Source organism: Pyrus communis, chromosome 15, assembly GCF_041283825.1.
Source record: "Pyrus communis isolate YQ-2024b chromosome 15, ASM4128382v1, whole genome shotgun sequence".
Classification (NCBI taxonomy): Eukaryota; Viridiplantae; Streptophyta; class Magnoliopsida; order Rosales; family Rosaceae; genus Pyrus; species Pyrus communis.
Genome location: NC_142579.1, coordinates 6,038,584 through 6,057,064, shown reverse-complemented (window position 1 = coordinate 6,057,064; position 18,481 = coordinate 6,038,584). Strand labels below are relative to the sequence as shown.

General features: G+C 37.0%; 2 protein-coding genes and 1 long non-coding RNA gene across 7 annotated transcripts; 2 read left to right on the top strand and 1 right to left on the bottom strand.

Moving 5' to 3' along the window:
- The first annotated feature begins 3,081 nt into the window (after positions 1-3,081).
- On the top strand, positions 3,082-4,495 carry LOC148690433 (uncharacterized). 2 transcript variants are annotated; one of them, XR_015956771.1, is made up of 3 exons: positions 3,082-3,235; positions 3,446-4,190; positions 4,286-4,495. It is a non-coding gene; the product is annotated as an uncharacterized LOC148690433 (long non-coding RNA). The 2 variants fall into 2 exon arrangements; XR_015956770.1 differs by lacking the exon at positions 4,286-4,495 and having other exon boundaries at positions 3,446-4,256.
- Positions 4,496-7,214: 2,719 nt separating this feature from the next.
- On the bottom strand, positions 7,215-8,318 carry LOC137707542 ((+)-cis,trans-nepetalactol synthase NEPS1). Its single transcript, XM_068446432.2, has 2 exons — positions 7,866-8,318; positions 7,215-7,782 (listed from the first exon to the last, which is right to left on the bottom strand). Exons 1-2 carry the CDS (start codon positions 8,271-8,273, stop codon positions 7,402-7,404), a joined length of 789 nt encoding a protein of 262 aa, XP_068302533.1. The 5' UTR covers positions 8,274-8,318; the 3' UTR covers positions 7,215-7,401.
- A 760-nt stretch (positions 8,319-9,078) lies between these two features.
- LOC137717946 (uncharacterized) lies at positions 9,079-17,727 on the top strand. 4 transcript variants are annotated; one of them, XM_088685886.1, is made up of 12 exons: positions 9,079-9,242; positions 9,507-9,648; positions 9,735-9,852; positions 10,084-10,180; positions 11,121-11,227; positions 11,862-11,984; positions 12,130-12,283; positions 12,826-12,886; positions 12,995-13,362; positions 14,735-16,340; positions 16,874-17,266; positions 17,400-17,727. In XM_088685886.1, the coding sequence occupies exons 2-11, from the start codon at positions 9,521-9,523 to the stop codon at positions 17,121-17,123; spliced, it is 3,012 nt and encodes a 1,003-aa protein (XP_088542012.1). In that variant the 5' UTR covers positions 9,079-9,242; positions 9,507-9,520; the 3' UTR covers positions 17,124-17,266; positions 17,400-17,727. The 4 variants fall into 4 exon arrangements, with proteins under 4 accessions (XP_088542012.1, XP_068313560.2, XP_088542013.1 ...); XM_088685887.1 differs by lacking the exon at positions 9,079-9,242 and adding an exon at positions 9,243-9,372; XM_068457459.2 differs by having other exon boundaries at positions 9,110-9,242; positions 9,507-9,852.
- The last annotated feature ends 754 nt before the right edge of the window (positions 17,728-18,481 follow it).

The window sequence follows — 18,481 nt, the reverse complement described above, 5'->3', positions numbered from 1 at the left end:
CGGATTCCATAGGAACTCCGAAGTTAAGCGAGTTTGGGTTAGAGTAATCCTAGGATGGGTAACCCACTGGGAAGTTGCTTGTGAGTTCCTAGAAACAAAACTGTGAAGGCGTGGTCCAAAGCTATCAATATCGTGCTATGGCAGAGCCAGTCTGAGATGTGACATTAATAGGTATGTTCCAAGTGCATAGAATTCATGTGCTTGTCTTTTCATTTTTCGATGTGAAAGTTCTCCCCAACTTAATCACTTGCAACAAAAAAGTGTGATAGATTCGGTTAAGATCAATCTAAACCAGCCCATTATGTATATGTATATGATTCAATATGCAAACTATTAAACAACTTGTTGGAAACACAAGACAACCAATTTGAAATGTCACAAAATCCCCCACTCTTGGGGGATGTCCTCAAGGTTGAGGAACATTTACTAGGGTGTATGTGCGACTCATTCAGAACATGGGCTAGGACAAAAGAAAGAAAACAATTGATCCAGTATCAACGATCAGTACCTGTGAATAGACTAGAATGGAACTCCATTCAATATCTAAAAAGAAAATCTATCCTTCTATTGTGGTATCAAATGTATGGTTTCCGATGGTGCAAATCCAATCAACTCTGTTTTAAATTTAAGATGAGAAAGAATTCTCCATTGAGAGGGTATGTTAGAAATCCTACACTGCTTGGTTGTCCTGTGAGAGGGTCTAACCCTAATGTACAACTGATAATTACATGGTTCCAGTCTAATTACAACGAGACCTTTTAAGGTAATATTTCACACTTCTTGGCTACAAGTGATTAAGTTAGAGAGAATATCGGTGTTGGATAATATCGGGGTTAGATACTCGAACAAGAAAAATCCTCCTAGCTATTTCCATGTACATGTGATAGGCAAGTCATTTCTTCAATACATAACTAAAATAAAACAAGAAAATTGCAATCATACTTTTTTTTTTTTTTTGAGAATAAAGTACGATATCCATGGCATTGAAGCTCAATATTAGTATAGCATACGATCAGATTGAATGGAGTTTTTTAGAGCAAATTATGACAAGGATGGGTTTTGCTGAAGTGTGGGCTCACCTAATTATGATATGTATAACTACAATCACCTATTCGTTCAAAATAAACGGGGATCCAGTATGCTATGTCATGTCTAAGAGAGGGATAAGATAAGGAGATCCACTCTCCCCATACTTGTTTGTGCTTTGTGTCGAGGGCTTGTTTGCCTTGTTTACGGCAAGAGAGAAAAGGGGGCAGCTTAAAGGGGTCACCATTTGCAAGGGTGCACCAAGTGTAAACCATCTTTTGTTCACGGATGATAGTTATATTTTCGCTCGAAATTCACTCCAAGAATGTCAAAGGGTCAAGGTGTTGCTCAAGATTTATGAAAATGCATCAGGGCAAGCAATCAACCATGAAAAGATGTGCGTAGCATTCAGTTCAAATCTCACGGAGACCAATGGGCAACTACTTGCCGATTGTCTAGGCGTGTCTCAAGTTGCATACCATGATAACTATGTGGGTTTACCGGTTTTCATGGGAAAAGCAAAGAAGGCTACACTCGTTTACATAAAGGATCGCTTATGGAAAAAATTGAATGGATTGTGGGGCAACTTGTTGAGTAGTGCGGGCAAGGAGTTGTTGATTAAGACAGTGACACAAGTTTTGTACTTTTAACCATTTCTACCTTACCAAAACTCATGTACCAATTACCATACCAAACTTTTGGTATGACAAAATCTATTACCAGTACTGTGCCAAATGTTTGGTATATCGAATTTCGGCATGCCAAATAGTTTGGTTAACATGGTATGGTAATGGTAATTACCACTTTGTTTTGAGCCAAAATTTTATTGTTTTTTGCAACCCAATTCAAGACCCAAAAGCGTTTTGGCATTCTCTTTGGCTTTCTAAAATTTTTTAATTTAATTATGAGAATTTTATGGAGATTCATTTAAGAAACAAGAAGTAAATAGATGGAACAATTGCTGAAAGAACCCAACATCCCTGAAAAAAATAGTACAAAGATTCCTAAATTCCATCTCTACATTCTTTAAAATTGTACAAAAATTAACTTGATAGATGAAGCTAGGGAGAAAGACATCTCAATTTGATGAAGCAGAAGATGAGATGGACTGCCAAGAGAGAGAGAGAGTCGCCGGAATGGGAGCAATAGAGATGAAGCCGATGGCTAGATGAGTGAAAAGATGAAGAGTCGCAGTGTAAAAAGTCTTAGATTTTTTTATTGGGAAAGTAGAGGTTAGAGGGTGAGATGATTGGATAAATGACTAGGAAAAAAAATATAAAGTGCATATATAATGATAATAATACATAATTAATAAATGATATAATATTAATAATAGTGGTACAGTACGGTATACCACTGGTAATGGTTTTGAATACTATTACCATATAGAAAATGTATGGTATGGTACAAAACCGTATCATTACCAATGATACAAATTTTTTGTCACAACTTTGGTATAGTATGGTTGATATGGTTGGTATGGTAAATTGACAAAAAATTCCACCCCTACTGCACATATCCCTCCGTTTGCTAACAACATTGTAAACCACGAAATTATTTCTGCGCATCCTTCATCATTATTTATGCGGATCCATCTCTCTCACGTCTCCATCTCCATTCCCACATGACCACGAAGTAGCAACCAACGAACAACCACCGCACCTCGATATCTAAAGACGTCATTGTGGAGAAATTTTTCATTATGATTGGAATACGGATGGTACATCATATATTTTTATATAAGTAGTAAGAAATTGTATTTTTTAAATTATTAAAATTTTAAAACATATATTCTACCATTTGTATAATGATAAATAATGTTTTACCCGATGTTCCGGTCATATTGAAAAATCTATCTGTGAGGTTGGTTGATTGGGGTGTAAATTCACGAGGAGGTGAAGCGAAGGAAGCAATGAGACCTGGGCTTGTCGATTTGAATGGCAGATTTGGAGTTTTAGGAATTGGGCTGGGTTATAATGGGTAGAAAACTTGAATTCTGGTGTATTAAAATCCAAATGACAGCACTCCTCAGAAGTCCAATTCTCCAAAATAGAAGATTCAATTCTGGTTTTCATAGCGAAAACAGGTCACCCCTGTCAGACGCATAAATTTCAGAAACTTGGATACTCGCATTTCCTCTCAGATCTTCGCAACTGAATGCAGCACTCAAATTTAATTTGCTACTCCCCCGCACTCAAATCTTCATCAGGTACCTCTAATCTTCCTCTTTCATTTCATTCACTCTCTCAATCAAGAAGTACGTAAAAAAACAAAAATGCGGACTCTGTAAAAAATATAAAAAAAGCAATTAAATTTGATTTTTCCGGATCTATTATTTATTTGTTAGTTTTCACATTATTCTTGGGGTTTATGATTTCAGTTGTTTGAATATGGCAGTGACTGATTTTCAATGTATTAGGAAACTGAGTGGAAATGCAGCATGCTCCGGGGACGATCGAGGAACTGTTGTTACTGAAAGCAATCAAAGAAGAATGCCCGTGGGAGATTCCCCCGAAACGGCTTCAAGTGACATTGTCTTCCAAAGAAGAATGGCACAGAAGGTTAGAGTAGCTAACGCTTTTACCATTTTCTTTTTATGATAGGCGGTTAAAGTACTCCGGATTGCCCTTGAGTAAGCGAGGCGATGTCCCCATGAATTTGGAAGATTCAAGGAGCATTATTTTGAGAGAAACGCTGGCGGAGATCCTCCAAATCTCCTGAGGAGTATTCAAGTAAACCACAGTGTCTTGGATATCAGATTTTAGTGCTCCCAGAATCCATGTGACGACCATGGCGTTGCATCGCTGCCATGCTGAAACTTGGCTTTCTGACGGTTCCATCTATGAACTAATTTTGTTCTTGGCACTGAGAGAAAGATGAATTCCATGGCTCCACGCACCGTAGTTTTCACTACTGATTTTTTTTTGGAAACAAGAACCAACCTCGAATGATCCGAGGATGGAGGAAATAATTATCTGCAGGGTGCAGCGTTTGTGTTTGCAAACGCTGTTGCTAGTAGGTTTGACGATTTCATCACCCATGTCAAAGGGGCACGATAAAAAAGAAAAGAAGAAGAGTTAGGGTTTCGCAACCTGCTCTGCATGCCATGTAGACATTGTATTTGGCTCAACTGAATATTTTCAGAGGCTTTCCTTATACAATAGGTAAGCCTACAATGTAGGGATTACAGTGTTAAATTCAAAATAAAATGTAAATCAGTTACATGCAAACTTCCTAACTAAGAACATTGACTTTCTAGCACACTGCAATGACCCTGTCGTAGAGTTTCAAGTCAAGGTTTAGCAAGGTCTGGTGGGACCCACTTACGATCCCGGCTTTGCTGAAGATGATGCCGCGGCGTCCGTACAAATGGATGGTGGAGCCGATGAGGGACTGAACTTGTTACTCTTCAAAGACCTCGCTGTGGACGTAGGTGCACCAATTGGACTGTTTCAAACATGTTGAACTCTTTTTGTTAGTTTTTAGTTTTCAAAAATAAATAATAAATAAAAAAAAGTAAAAACAAAAATGAAGTCATAATGCCTCCAATCACTACGTTTTTCTTATGCACAGCAAAAATATGAAACATCAATTGAACAAATACATCTTCGTGGATAATTTGTTGTGGCAGCGAACATAACATGCATATTTCACGTGTTCATAATTCAGGTGACCATGTTGAACTCTTTCACACTTCACTTCACGAACCTTTAGCAAGGTTAGAATTATGCCTCGTCGGAATTTGCATACCTATTGGACGAAACGGATGATGTACTATTTAAACACATGACCACATTAGCAAGGTTAGAATCCGATGATACAGAGAAAAAAAATAGCCTGAGGGAAAGAAAGAACGAACAATCATGGAGATGTTGAGAAGCATGCTCAAGCGTGCCGTTTTGTATCCACAAAATAAAATAAAAAATATTTTGCAAAACGTTAACAAGCAGACCCTTACAGTCTTACTATTTTCAATTTTCAAAAAATATCTGTCATGCACCCTTTCCAATATATATACATGAGTGCTCGGTGCTCCTAGTTAACGGAAGAGGATGCTCTCCGGTGCCGGTTCCACTGGATCCTCCTCCTTCCTCTTCTTTCTCTGCAGGTTTTCAACTTCCGGAGTCGGCGTCGTGACCTTCCTAGAGCTAGTTATCGAAAAACTTCAAAATCACATAGTCGTCGATGACTACTACGACTTTGCAGATGATTTGCTCCGGGGAGCCCACGACGCCCACTCTAAGGGAGCACGAAGCCCACTCTGAGGGCCTAAAAAGTGCAAAGAAAGAAGAGGAAGGAGGAGGATCTCGAGCCTCCGGTGGAACCGGCGGCTTTGGAGAGGATCCTCTCCCCTGGTTAACAAATGCATTAGATATGATTATAAATATAAATTGATAATTTAATGCAATCGATATTGTTAATTGTAAGTTAAACTCATCAATTTTCTTTTAAAATAGATAATATTATTTATTAAATTTGTTAAAAAAAAAAAAAATCATCTCATTTGTGCTGGTGTGTCACTTTCGATTGAGATTGTTTTGTTGGTTTGTTACAACACACTACTTTTTGAGATTCGTCATTGTTGCAATTCATTTCATATCTACTTTTTGAGATTCGTCATTATTGCAAGGATAAGATTTTTATTTCCTTTTGAGGAATGGGCTCATTCATTCTTTATAAATAATGATTCTTGAGTGTATAAATTCTACGAACAAAACTACAGTTTATTAATGAGTAGTGGTAGAAAAATTAAATTTTTAAATAAAATTTTAAAAATTAAAAAATATAAAAATTGATGATTAATTTATTATTTAAACGTGCTTATTTTTATTAGTAACAAATCATTTAATTTATAAATTTTATTTTTAAATTTAATCTCTTTAACATTACTCTTTATTAATCTTCATTTGAAAATTAATCCAACAAACATCACTTGAATCTATGATCATTTATTCAAAATGTATTAAACAAACCAGCAATGTAAATACCAAATGATAAACAATCAAATTTACTTGATAAGTTTAGACGATTAAATACCTTCCAATTTGAATGATTTGTTTTTATGAAAGTGATTTTGAAATAAAGATTAAGAAATTAAACCCTATTCTATTCATTGAATTTATACCGTCGAAATGCCTTCTTAGAAAATGAAGGGTTATCTGCAGTACCTACATGAAAATATGGGTGTTGTTTGCCATCGTTAGCATTAATTGGGAAATTTGGGGAAAAAAATTAGGAATTGAGAATTGAAAGGGAGGCATGTCTCCATTTTGTGATGATCAACCTGGGCACTTTAACTAGGGATGTGCTATTCACACACCTCATTTTACTTCTCACACATCCCTTGATAATTTTTGTTTGTTGATCTTCTTCAATTCATCCGATCCAATGGTCGAAAATAAAAAAGGTGTGTGAGAAGTAAAATAGAGTGTGTAGATATCACATCCCTTTAACTAATTTGGGGGAAGACAAATGGAGAACTAGAGGGGGAGGGGATAGAGAGTTCTAGAAATAAAAAGAAAAAGAAAAATGGAAAAAGAAGAACAGGAGAAAAGTGATGGGGGAGGTAGAGAGTTCTAGAAAATGAAAAGCAAAAGAAAAAAAAAAAAGAAAACAAGAAATTTTTATTATATTTATTATCGGTTTAGTTTAATCTATTCTACGTTAATAAAATTTAGTATTGATTTGGTACTGAAATATTTTTATAAAAATAGATATAAAAAAAAGTTAAGCTCAAAAATGTGTTTGGTAAACATTTAAATACATTTTATTTTTACAGTTTTAGATAAAAAAAATATGAAAACGTGAAGTAGTAAAAATGAACTTATTATCACAGCACAGTAGAAATAATTTTTTTTCAAAACATAATAATAGCAAACCAACTCTTAATCTATTTTAAACCAGTTCAATTTAATTTGTGAAATTAATTCAATCTGAAATAGTCTAGGATTACAAATGCACTCATAAGTATTATACTTATTGCAATTAGCTGGCATGGCACAAGGCCCCACCAATAATAAGGGATAACAATATTAAATCTACCTGAATATTTTATTGTGGCAGCCAATATACCGTACTTCACGTGTTCATAATTCAGTGGCTCCAAATATTACGAGGCAACGAGGATTTTTTTGTAACTATACCGAAATTTTTTCAAAGAATCCGATTATCATACATTATACAATTAATTTTTATTTAATATTATTTATATTTAATTTTAAATAAAAATATTTAAAATGAGGATTTTAAGATCACCCCAAAAGAATCCTCATTCGGAATTTACAAAAGAAACAGGCACCAACCATCAACAACCAAATTTATGCAAAATTCTACCTTTTTCTTTTATCTTTATTTTGTTGTTGAAAGAAATATATTTCATAGGGGATTGACGCCACCGTCAACAACCAAATTATGTCCGGTCACAAACTCAGCCTCCTCAGAAGCCAAAAACACCACCGCATCCGCCACGTGCTTCTCCGTCAGCATTCCATTACCGCTCCTAGCATACATTGGCGCTATCATCTTCCCCAGATCCTCCATCCCAACCTTCAACATATCACACAGAAGCGGTGTCAGAACCGACCCAGGTGACACACAATTCACACGCACTCCACGCGCCGCCAGCTGCTTACTTGCGGACCTCACCAGCCCCAGCACTGCGTGCTTCGACATTGTGTAGTCCGTCGCAAACTCTGTCCCACTCTCCGCCGCCAAGCTAGCCGTGCACACAATACTCCCCCTCACCTGCCCCTCGATCTGTTAGTAATAAATGAAATTTATCAGGTTTATATTATCAACACTCCAAAATATATGCTAAACACCACAAAAATAAGCAGCACCATCACTCTCGCCGCGTGCTTGACACACGCCGCCATCCCTCGCGAGTTCACAGCCATGACCCTATCGTATAGTTTCAGGTCAAGGTCCAGCACGGTCTGGTGGGACCCACTGACAATCCCCGCGTTGCTGAACATGATGTCGAGGCGTCCGTACATATGGACGGTGGAGTCGACGAGGGACTTAACTTGTTCCTCGTCGGTGACGTCGCAGTGGATGTAGGTGCATCGGTTGGTACCGATGGACGAGGCCAGTTCTCGCCCCTTGTTGTCTTGCACGTCTGCGATGACGACAGCAAGCGCGCCGTGTTCGGCGAAGTGGCGCGCTGTGACTGCACCGATGCCGGAAGCGGCGCCGGTGACGATGGCCACCTTGCCATTGAGCTTCTTGAGTGTTGTTGTCTCTGCCATTTTGTACAGTATGCTCTTTTGGCATGGGATGTTAATATGGAGTGGAATTCTCTTCTCTTTTATTTGAACGGTAACATAATAATGAAACCACATTAATATTTTATATTAAATTTTTATAAGAACGGTAACAAACAGTTAAACTATGATAACATTTTATATTAATTTTTTATAAGAAAAGAAATATAAAATAGAAAATGTGAGAGGAGGAGATGAAAACAGAGGAAAAGAATATAAGGGATTTAGATTTAAAATTACATTTATACCCCTCACATTTGTTAGAAACGTCTTGAAATAATGGATGACGTGGGCCATGGCTCCATGAGTTTGTGACTTCGTAATTGAAGTGGGGTCGCTGCTTGGTTCCTTCAGATTTCATTTCATCATTAAAGATATCAAGCCAAGAGCCACGTTTTTAGGGAGACCAACTTTCTAACGGATGTGATTACGGATCTGAATTTTAATAGCAACTTTCATGTTTGGGATAGATCTATTCCTAGTGTTGCTAGTAGCGCTCTTCTATGCAATCAGATTGTGCTCTTGGGCATTCTCTTTAATCATATAGCCCTTTTCATTAAAATAAAAAGTAGTTGAAGTAGTTCGTGCATGAAGCGTTTAATTTTTTAGAATTCAAAAATATTTTTTTGTAGAAAAAACTTTTATTCATTTTGAAAAAACTTACAAACAAGATATAATTATTTAACTCACTCACGTTATCGTTAGTCTAATAAAAAGACACCCACCCGACCCAGTACCGACCCAAACTTTAGCGGGCAAGATGACATACGGGGTCACTTGTCCCCAGCCCGGGAAACCAACGTGCGTAACGGTCACACTAGCGAAAACAGGTCACGCCTGTCAGACATACGAAATTTCAGAAAGTTGGACGTTCGCGTTTCCTATCAGATCTTCGCAGCTGAACGCAGCACTCAAATTTAATTTGCTACTCTCCCGCATTCAAATCTTCATCAGGTACCTGTAATCTTCCTCTTTCACTTCATTCACTCTCTCAATCCACTAATCCATCACTGCCATTTACTAATCCAACGTTCTCAGAGAAATGCGATCGTTTTCTGTCGCCATTGTTGATTTCAATCGAGAAGTTTGTAAAAAAAAGCACTTTAATTTGATTTTTTTGCGGATCTTTTATTAATTTGTTTGTTTTTTTCCATTATTTTTTGGGGTTTATGGTTTGAATTGTTTGAATATGGGAGTGATTGATTTTCAATGTATTAGGAAACTGAGTGGAAATGCAACGTGCTCCGGCGACGGTCGAGGAACAGTTGTTACTGAAAGCAATCAAAGAAGAATGCCCGTGGGAGAGTCTCCCGAAACGGCTTCAAGTGACATTGTCTTCCAAAGAAGAATGGCACAGAAGGTTACAGTAGCTAATGCTTTTGCCATTAGTTGCGTGGTTTCCTACTTGGTTTTTGGTATTGGCTTAAGTTTGCTAACTGTGTGCAGGGTAATTGAGCATTGCATCAAGAAAAGACTTCCATGGAACACTTGCTTTGCTCGGAAAGTGTGCAAAGAAAGTGAATATTATGAAGACATGATGCGGTACTTGCGAAGGAATTTAGCAGTGCGTTTCTTACTTTTGAATTTGGGTGGAAGTACATTCGTTGAATTAGTCTGAACTGCATTGCGTTAATAGTTTTCATGCTACGAAAACCTATTTCTTCCGCATAATGAAAGAACCACGCCATCGAAGCATTATAGTTATTTTTTCTTTTTTATTTACATGAAGTATTATGTCATCTAATGCTTGAATCATAGATTTCTGCAGTTAACGTGTTTATTTTATTACTTGCAGCTATTTCCCTATCACCTTGCCGAATATGTTTGCCGCGTAATGAGGGTCTCCCCATTCAGATATTACTGCGATATGATTTTTGAAGTTATGAGAAATGGTATGGTATTAGCTTCTTTACCAAATCCTTTCTTATTATGCTGAATTTTCCTGCTATTTTACTGTGATTTGTATGACAGTTTCTTTTAGAAAGTAGGCATCTTATCCATTTTTCATTTTTGCAACACTTTTAATTGTTAGAATAATTTTCTGATTGAAGGTATAGTTTGTGGACCTCGTCTGCTGGAGCAATGATGCGTATAAACTGTATTGGAACCACAAATTGTTGTCTAATTTGGATTTCAAAGATTTTGCATCCTGCTTATGCAGTATCAATTTAAATTATTGGAGACCTGAGATTCAAACTTAACACAAATCATAGGTACATTATGCTAATGATGTTTTTTAACTTCTAAGCAAGAAACCTGTTGTAAGGGCGTGAATTTGGCTACAAGATGCGACTTAAATGGGGGATGAGCTTATTAGTTTAAAAGTGTCTGTATATGTATTTATATAGGTATACGAAAGGGATAGTGTAACTTTAGCAACTGGGATTTGAAGTGTCGGATATATCCAGGAAATATCTGGTGGGGTAGCATATCTGACATGCCAGATCTAAAATTTTTGGAGTATCCATACTTCACAGGGATTAGATTACGGATGTTTTTGTTTTTTGGAAAGGATTGAATGCACTAGAGATCTAGAAAAAGCATTTAGTTGAAAGAGCTAATTCGTCTTACAGGCTACGGCTTAGTTTGCGAGTAAAACACGTAACAAAACATTACAGTATTTTCTCATTAGATATACAAAATTTAACTGAGAATATGCCTTTCATTACATCGCATTGCAAAAAGAAAAGACGAAAATAAAAGAGAATTTGGTGCTCATACAGCTTGATCAAGTTGAACACGTGTGTGCTAAGAGTGTGTTTTGTGAAATGTTTATTCACCGAGATACTTATCAGCTTATGCATATTCTCATGCATATCACATTTTTTGCAGAACAACCTTATGACAGCATCCCCAATTTTAGTGCAGCAGATGCCTTGCGCCTTACAGGGATTGGGAGGAATGAATTTATTGATATAATGAACAAGTGCAGATCTAAGGTGTTAATCAATCTGCTCGTTTTCTTTATGGTCCGCATTATGGTGCATGCATACCTGGTATCTGGATCGGATACAGACATTTCATGGCACCCAGATATATATGAAAGTATCTCAATTTATGAATTCTTTGGCATAGTTTAGAGCAACTACTCCTGGTCTTAGAAACTAAATTTTCCGTCCGGCATTCTCTACTTGAAGACATCCTAGGGAAAAAAAATTTCTGGCATCTCCTTCCTGTTCATTGCTTGCAATTTCTACATCTAAATTAGATGAATTTTCTGAGTTCTCAGATGAAGGTCTGTACTCTGCATCACAATATTAAATGATTTTGGTCATGCATAATGAGCTGTGGATCCACTGTCATTTGCCTTATAATTTTATTCCTATTAATGCTAGACATACTATTTGGATTCTTCTATGTAATTTTATGATGGGAATGCATATTTTTACCTTAAAGAGTGCTTCAAAATGGAACTTCATGAGTTCGGGTTGTTTCTATAGGTGCATATTTTTATCTTTAGGCATTATATAGAGTTACTATAACAAAATGGAACTTCATGAGTTCGGGTTGTTTCGATGCTGCGGGTGTGTGGCATTGTCTTACCTGTTGTTTACTTTATTTTGAGCTATCTAGAAAATCATGTGGAAGCTGAACAAGTCAATTGCAAAAGAACTTTTACCTACACAACCTGTGGATTTTACAATTGAACCGTGGTGGGGAATTTGTCTTGTGAATTTCACGCTGGAGGAATTTAAGGTGAGAACTGAGACTGAAATCACTTTGAACTCTGAACAGTGTTAGCCTACTGAATTTCTTAGGTGTTTTGGGAAATTTGCGAACGGCAAATATCATCAGGTACGGGCTTTTTGGATGACCTTACAGTAATTTTCTGTATTTGTAGAAACTCTCGGAGGAGGAAATGGCAACAATAGATAAAATATGTAAAGAGGAAGCAAATTTATATATTTTATTCGATTCTGATATTGTTAAAGGTCTTCACCAACGAGGATTAGTATACTTTGATGTCCCTGTATATCCTGATGACCGTTTTAAAGGTAACTTGTATGGATGAACAATTGGCATGCAGAGTCTAGCCTTTCTGATTTTATCTTTGTTTACCGCCTCATTGGATTATATGCCCAAATATTTACATGGTTTTACCTTCCAAAAACCAACACAGATGGTTTATGGTCATTGACTCATTGATCAACTTTCATCTTTTAAAATTTGGTGTTGGCATTTGTATTCTTCGTTTTTTAGTCCTCTACAGTCTATATATTAATAGTTAGCCAGTATGAAGTTTCAACATATAATCCTGTACTTCCTTTTTTAACTTTTGAAGTATCTGGTGAAGCCCAAACTTTTGACCAACCGTACTTCCACCCCACTCCTTACCATCTGAGCCAAAACCTAGGGTACAAGTGCCTTCTTTCTTACTTCATTTATTCTAAATAAAACCGTGAATGGACATCCAAGCCAAGCTCCCACCAACCCCACTAAGAATGAAACTGAACTTCTAATGTATTGCACTAAGGAGTCGAAATTCTATATGGTGGTGGAATATTGTGATGAAATATTAATAAATGTTCTGGTTCAGTTTCCAGGCTTGAAGGATTTGTTTCAAACAGGGAGCAATCTTATGAAGATCCTATAGAGGAGTAAGGCAGTTGTTTATTACAAAAATGCCTTGATTGTCAATTTGTCATTTGAATTCTGTTGACTGGCAGTGGAACCAGGATCATAATACTCTACGCTCTGTCGTTCAGGTTACTATATGCAGTTTTTGTCGTTTCAAGCGAGAATGCAACTGTTGCTGAACTGGCAACAACATTACAGGCTGACCTTGCACAGCTGCAGGCTGCTGCATCCTTTACATGTCGATTGGGATGGGCGGTAAAAGTATTTGATCCAGCATCTGTGCTTCGAGATACAAGTTTACCTGGATCTCCTAGAAACAGTCTCCGTGAAGAAGATACTTCTCGTTGTAGTACAAGCTCAGCAAATATGTTTGCCAATGGTGAAGCTAGTCTACAAGGAGATGTCTCAGGGACAGGAAACTCTTTGCATGATCGTGTTGCATTTGTTGTTGATGCTAACATAACATCCTACCTTATGATGGGGTCTGTCTCACCGGGTTTGTTTCTTCTTCTCAAGATCGAATTAGTTTATTATATTGAATATCATCAACTTATCTGCAATCTGATGTGGTTGAAATAGATAAGGAGGGTTGTCTATTAAGCAATTGTGCTTGAAACCTTACGTTAAGAAAGATCAGTTTAAGTGTCTAGAAGAAGTACCGGCATATTCTTTACAGCTGCTGTACCAGTTCATTAGGAGCTCTTAGCACCTATAGTGTGTCGTACAATTTTTGTTTTATGTGCTGGTTTCTCTCAAGGTGGCACTACAGTTTTCATGAACTCAATTTTTTTTTATCGAATTAAGTACTATAGGGATGAGTCTTTCACAAAACCTTTCACAAGTCTGCTTCTCAAGCAAAATAGTGACGGTTATTCTCATTTTGGTGGACTCTGCTTGAGTTGGCAAGTGACATAGACTCCGTCCCAGAATCTGGCTTGCACATGGGAGAGAGAGACAGACTTTCTTGAACTCAATTATTAGTTTTCCTCATTCAACTTCGTTAAAGTCTTTAAGTGATGTCCATATTTCTGCTTGAACGTTTAAACAGTCACCCACAATTCTTTGTAATCTGGAAGCTGACTTAAGCATAATACTTTACACACCCTAATATTTTATCATTATGCCAAACAATCCATGCCATCTTGCATGGAATGTCAGATGGTGCCATAACTGACTTTAATTTTGCGTTAGTTGTAACATCATTATATGTATTACTTGTCTCCCATTTTTCATGAGTAGGATAACAGATTAAGTTTCAATTTAATGGCATGAGCTATAAGGTTTGTGAATGGATTTCATAATACTTAAGCACATTGTGAATGGATTTCATAGCTAAAGGCTTGTCCCATCTTCGAGCTATAAGCATCTGTTCCACGTTCCAACTAGCAATCTATAAAAAGGAGTTAACCAGATAGAATTTGTAGGAGACTTTACATGAGCTGCCGATGATGTGCATCAAAGGAAATTGTGGATCTGATGGATTGAAGGAAATTGAGGACCTGATATGCATCAAATAGATCCTAGTTTTTCCATGTAGTATAAGTTTCATGCAGGATGGAGAGTAAGGGAAAGGAAGAGGTTCAAAGACATAATCAACAACACCTAAGATATTGTTCATGTGATGTAGAGAGGTTCAAAGACAATGAATATTACGCTACAAAAAATAGACCTATACATTTAAATTTGCATTAATTACATGAAGAATATCAAGCATGGCGTAAAGGCTTGAAGATTAAATTTTTATTTTTGTACAAAAAGTTGTGTTTGTGCTTTGTATTATCTACATTTCATGCTTTTATATGTTCTCCCAATCATGAATCTTATACTTGGGTATTATATGCATTTTGATTTCACATATTTTCTTTTAGGCTTGAAATCACATGCTGTGACGTTGTATGAAGCAGGAAAGTTGGGTCATGGTAGTATTACCGATCTCTGTAAGGATCTGAGTACACTAGAGGGAACAAAATTTGAAGGAGAACTACAGGAATTTGCAAATCATGCATTTAGCCTCCGTTGTGTTTTGGAATGCCTTCAATCAGGAGGAGTTGCAACTGATGTGAAAACAGAAGAAGTTTGCAAGAACATGGATATTATGACATCAAACAATGACGAGGCAACACTCATAGCTGATGTCACCTTGACAAATAAATCAGAACACTTAGCAATACATGAAGTTGGGGATATTGCTGTGAAATCAGGGATACCTGAGGAAGGTTCTGTTTTGGCTGAACCTGTTAGTGATAGAGGAGGTGATGGAACATTAATTGTTACACCAGCAGAAGATATCACCAGCTCAACTGAAGTCCCTAAACCAGACTTGAATCTCCAGAATAATGAGAAATCGATGCATGCTGAAGGGTTAGATGTTGGAAGAGAAATGTTAAAGAAGAAAAAGAAATTCCGAGTGGATATCCTTCGCTGTGAAAGCTTGGCGTCTCTTGCACCAGCAACTTTAGATCGGTTGTTTCGTCGTGACTATGATATTGTTGTATCTATTATTCCTCTTCCACCTTCATCAGTACTTCCTGGACCAGCAGGTCCTATTAATTTTGGGCCTCCCTCGTATTCATGCATGACACCTTGGATGAAACTAGTATTGTACTCAACTGTGGCATGTGGACCCCTATCTGTTATTCTGATGAAAGGACAATGTTTACGATTGCTTCCTGCCCCGCTGGCCGGTTGTGAGAAAGCCCTTTTGTGGTCTTGGGATGGTTCTACAATTGGAGGGTTGGGGGGCAAGTTTGAAGGAAGTCTAGTAAATGGAAATGTACTTTTACATTGTTTAAATTCACTTCTGAAATATTCTGCTGTACTAGTGCAGCCCCTCAGTAGATACGACCTCGACGAATCTGGAAGAATCATCACCATGGATATTCCATTACCCCTAAAGAACTATGACGGTTCAGTTGGTTGCATAGGGGAGGAATTGGAACTGAACGAGAAGGAAAGGTCAAAACTGAAATCTCTCTTAGGTGATATGGGAAACAAGATAGAGTTGTGGACGGTTGGCTATATTCGCTTATTGAAACTTTTTAAAGAAAGAGATTCAGAACACTTTGCACCTGATGATGAGAAGTATGAATGGGTCCCGTTGAGCGTCGAATTTGGAATGCCATTGTTTAGTCCAAAATTGTGTAATAACATATGTAAAAGAGTGGTCTCATCGCAATTACTTGAAAAAGATTTACTCACTAAGCATCATGATGCAATGCAAAGCCTAAGGAAAAGGTTGCGTGATGTTTGTGCAGAGTACCAAGCAACAGGTTCTGCTGCTAAACTTCTTTACCAAAAAGAGCAATCAAAGGACTTCTCACGACATTTCATGAATTATGCTAGTGGAAGGTGGAATCCACTTGTCGACCCATCCTCTCCCATTTCAGGAGCCTCGAGTGAGCAACAGAGACTAAAACTTGCTAACCGGCATCGTTCCCGAACTGAAGTGTTGAGCTTTGATGGAAGCATTTTAAGGCTTGTCTCAAACTGTTCTCTTATATATTTGCATCTTATTCCTTTCCCTAACATCTACATGTTTAGTATTACAACCAGATTTTCTTTTTATAGTATTCACTGTTTGCTATATGATCATCGTAACTTTCACCATACACCGCATTTTTATGTTTGTGCTTCTCTGTGGACATCATGATATTTCCCACTTACAGTATCTTGATACTTCCCACTAATCCCTATAGTTCATGTATTAGTAATATTGAAATGAGCGTCGGACATGAATGGATAAGAGTGTCTGTATTCTAAGGTGTCTTAGTAAATCAGTTTCTACTTTGGAGAAGTTTTCTATGAGTCATGGATGAGGAATAATGAATGAACCCTTGTAAATTAACAGTATTCAGACGATATTTTCTATCTTCTTCGTATTTGATGGTATTCAACTTGTTTTCTCCAACTCCCTCGTATATCTGGTATTCAGATCATATGTTCTAGCTTCTCGCGTGTGATGGCATTAGAGAATTTGCTCTGACTCCTTTGTATTTACTGGTACTTAGATCATACGCTCTAGCTTCTGTTTACGAGGCTGCCACAAGGCCAGTTGAAGAAGCTCCTCCGTTGAGCACTACAAAAGTTGAGCAAGAAGAAGCTGACAGCAGAGAAGTAGTCCTTCCTGGTGTTAATCTTGTTTTTGATGGCTCTGAGTTGCACCCCTTTGAGATATGTGCTTGTCTACAGGCCCGTCAACCTGTCTCCTTAATAGCAGAGGCAGCTGCTGCCTCCGCAGCTCTGCAACAAAGCAGATGATAGAAACTTGCTTGGATGGCGCATATAGAAGAATTCATCACGCTGCTAACGACTAACCTCATGCTTCTTTTAGTTTGATTATTTGGCTCGCTTGCTCGTCTCTGCTGTTGGTCATTATGCACCAGCTCCAGCTTTGTTCAGAGGTAAACACCAGGATCTCTGCAGATTATCAAAACAAACGATAAAAAGATCTCGGCATACCGCTTTAGTTCTTGCTTGTGCTTGACCTAACTGCCATAAATTACACAAGTAGCTGATATCTGTCAATTGATGCAGATAGGTGTTTCGTACAAAGCTTTACCAAGGTTTATAACTACAGTGTCGAGAGTACATGGTTTTTCTTACATGGTGCTTGGATCCGGGTGATATACCCGCCAATGAAACACCTTTTTGTTTCGTTTGATTTTACGTTTGTTCTTTGTTCGTTTCGGAGGTAGCGATAAAACATGATGCACATGTTTCGGGTGCTATATCGTATGAATGGAAATGCATTAGAATACCTTGTAAGCCAGAAACTGCATTATGATATGTGTGTGTGTGTGGATCAGGGACATTTTTTTTTTTACACATATTTAATATTTTTTGTGGTTACCATTTCAAACTTTATTCCAGCGTTCCGAATCGTCTATATTTTAATACATAATTCATAGATTATTCTTAAAAAAATTAGGCAAATACAAAACTATTAAGATATTCATTTTTCGTAATGAATCACATGAATTTCATCCTTTAGCATTTGTGTGTAACCCGTTGTGTAAATACATGTTATGATCCTTATAAGTATGTGCAACCAATGGCCCTTCTAGGTGCTTGTAATCTATGAACTTATGTGTCCATATCATTATGGTTGTAAGTGTTGGAGAACAAAGTCCTATATTGAAGATATAACAAAATAATATCATAAGACCTTAAATAAAATCCCACATCCAGTAATAAGTGGTTAAGTTGAGGATAATATCGATAATGTTGGTGGTGTATCATGTTCGGTCTAATAATTAGATTTCCCCACTTATCCTTTATATTTTCTAAACTAAATAATTATTCATTTTAAGAACTTGATTAAAGCGTTTTAACTAATATCCACATCAGCATCTATTTATTTATATAAACTAAATGTCTTTTTTTTTTTTTTTAATATTTTACACTCAAATGCTATAGATTGATTCCCCAATTTGGCCATCTGGAGACATATTTTCCGAATTAAACTTCCATAATTTTAGGGAACTTTCAAGCTTAATTATCTCTTTATTAATAATTAATATGATTGACTTTAAGCAGAGTCGTCTCTTGTTTTTTAACTTTTAATCTGTATGTGTTTTTAACATTTCATATTTTTTACATATCAATTTAGAGAGAGT

Excerpts from the sequence above, each read along its gene's own strand:
- LOC137717946 (XM_068457459.2), top strand. The coding sequence starts at position 9,580 with ATGCCCGTGGGAGAGTCTCCCGAAACGGCTTCAAGTGACATTGTCTTC. Across the intron at positions 12,284-12,825 it reads TCCTGATGACCGTTTTAAAG|TTTCCAGGCTTGAAGGATTT; the intron begins GTAACTTGTATG and ends GTTCTGGTTCAG. Across the intron at positions 12,887-12,994 it reads TATGAAGATCCTATAGAGGA|GTTACTATATGCAGTTTTTG; the intron begins GTAAGGCAGTTG and ends TCTGTCGTTCAG.
- LOC137707542 (XM_068446432.2), bottom strand. The coding sequence starts at position 8,273 with ATGGCAGAGACAACAACACTCAAGAAGCTCAATGGCAAGGTGGCCATC. Across the intron at positions 7,783-7,865 it reads AGCACGCGGCGAGAGTGATG|ATCGAGGGGCAGGTGAGGGG; the intron begins GTGCTGCTTATT and ends TATTACTAACAG.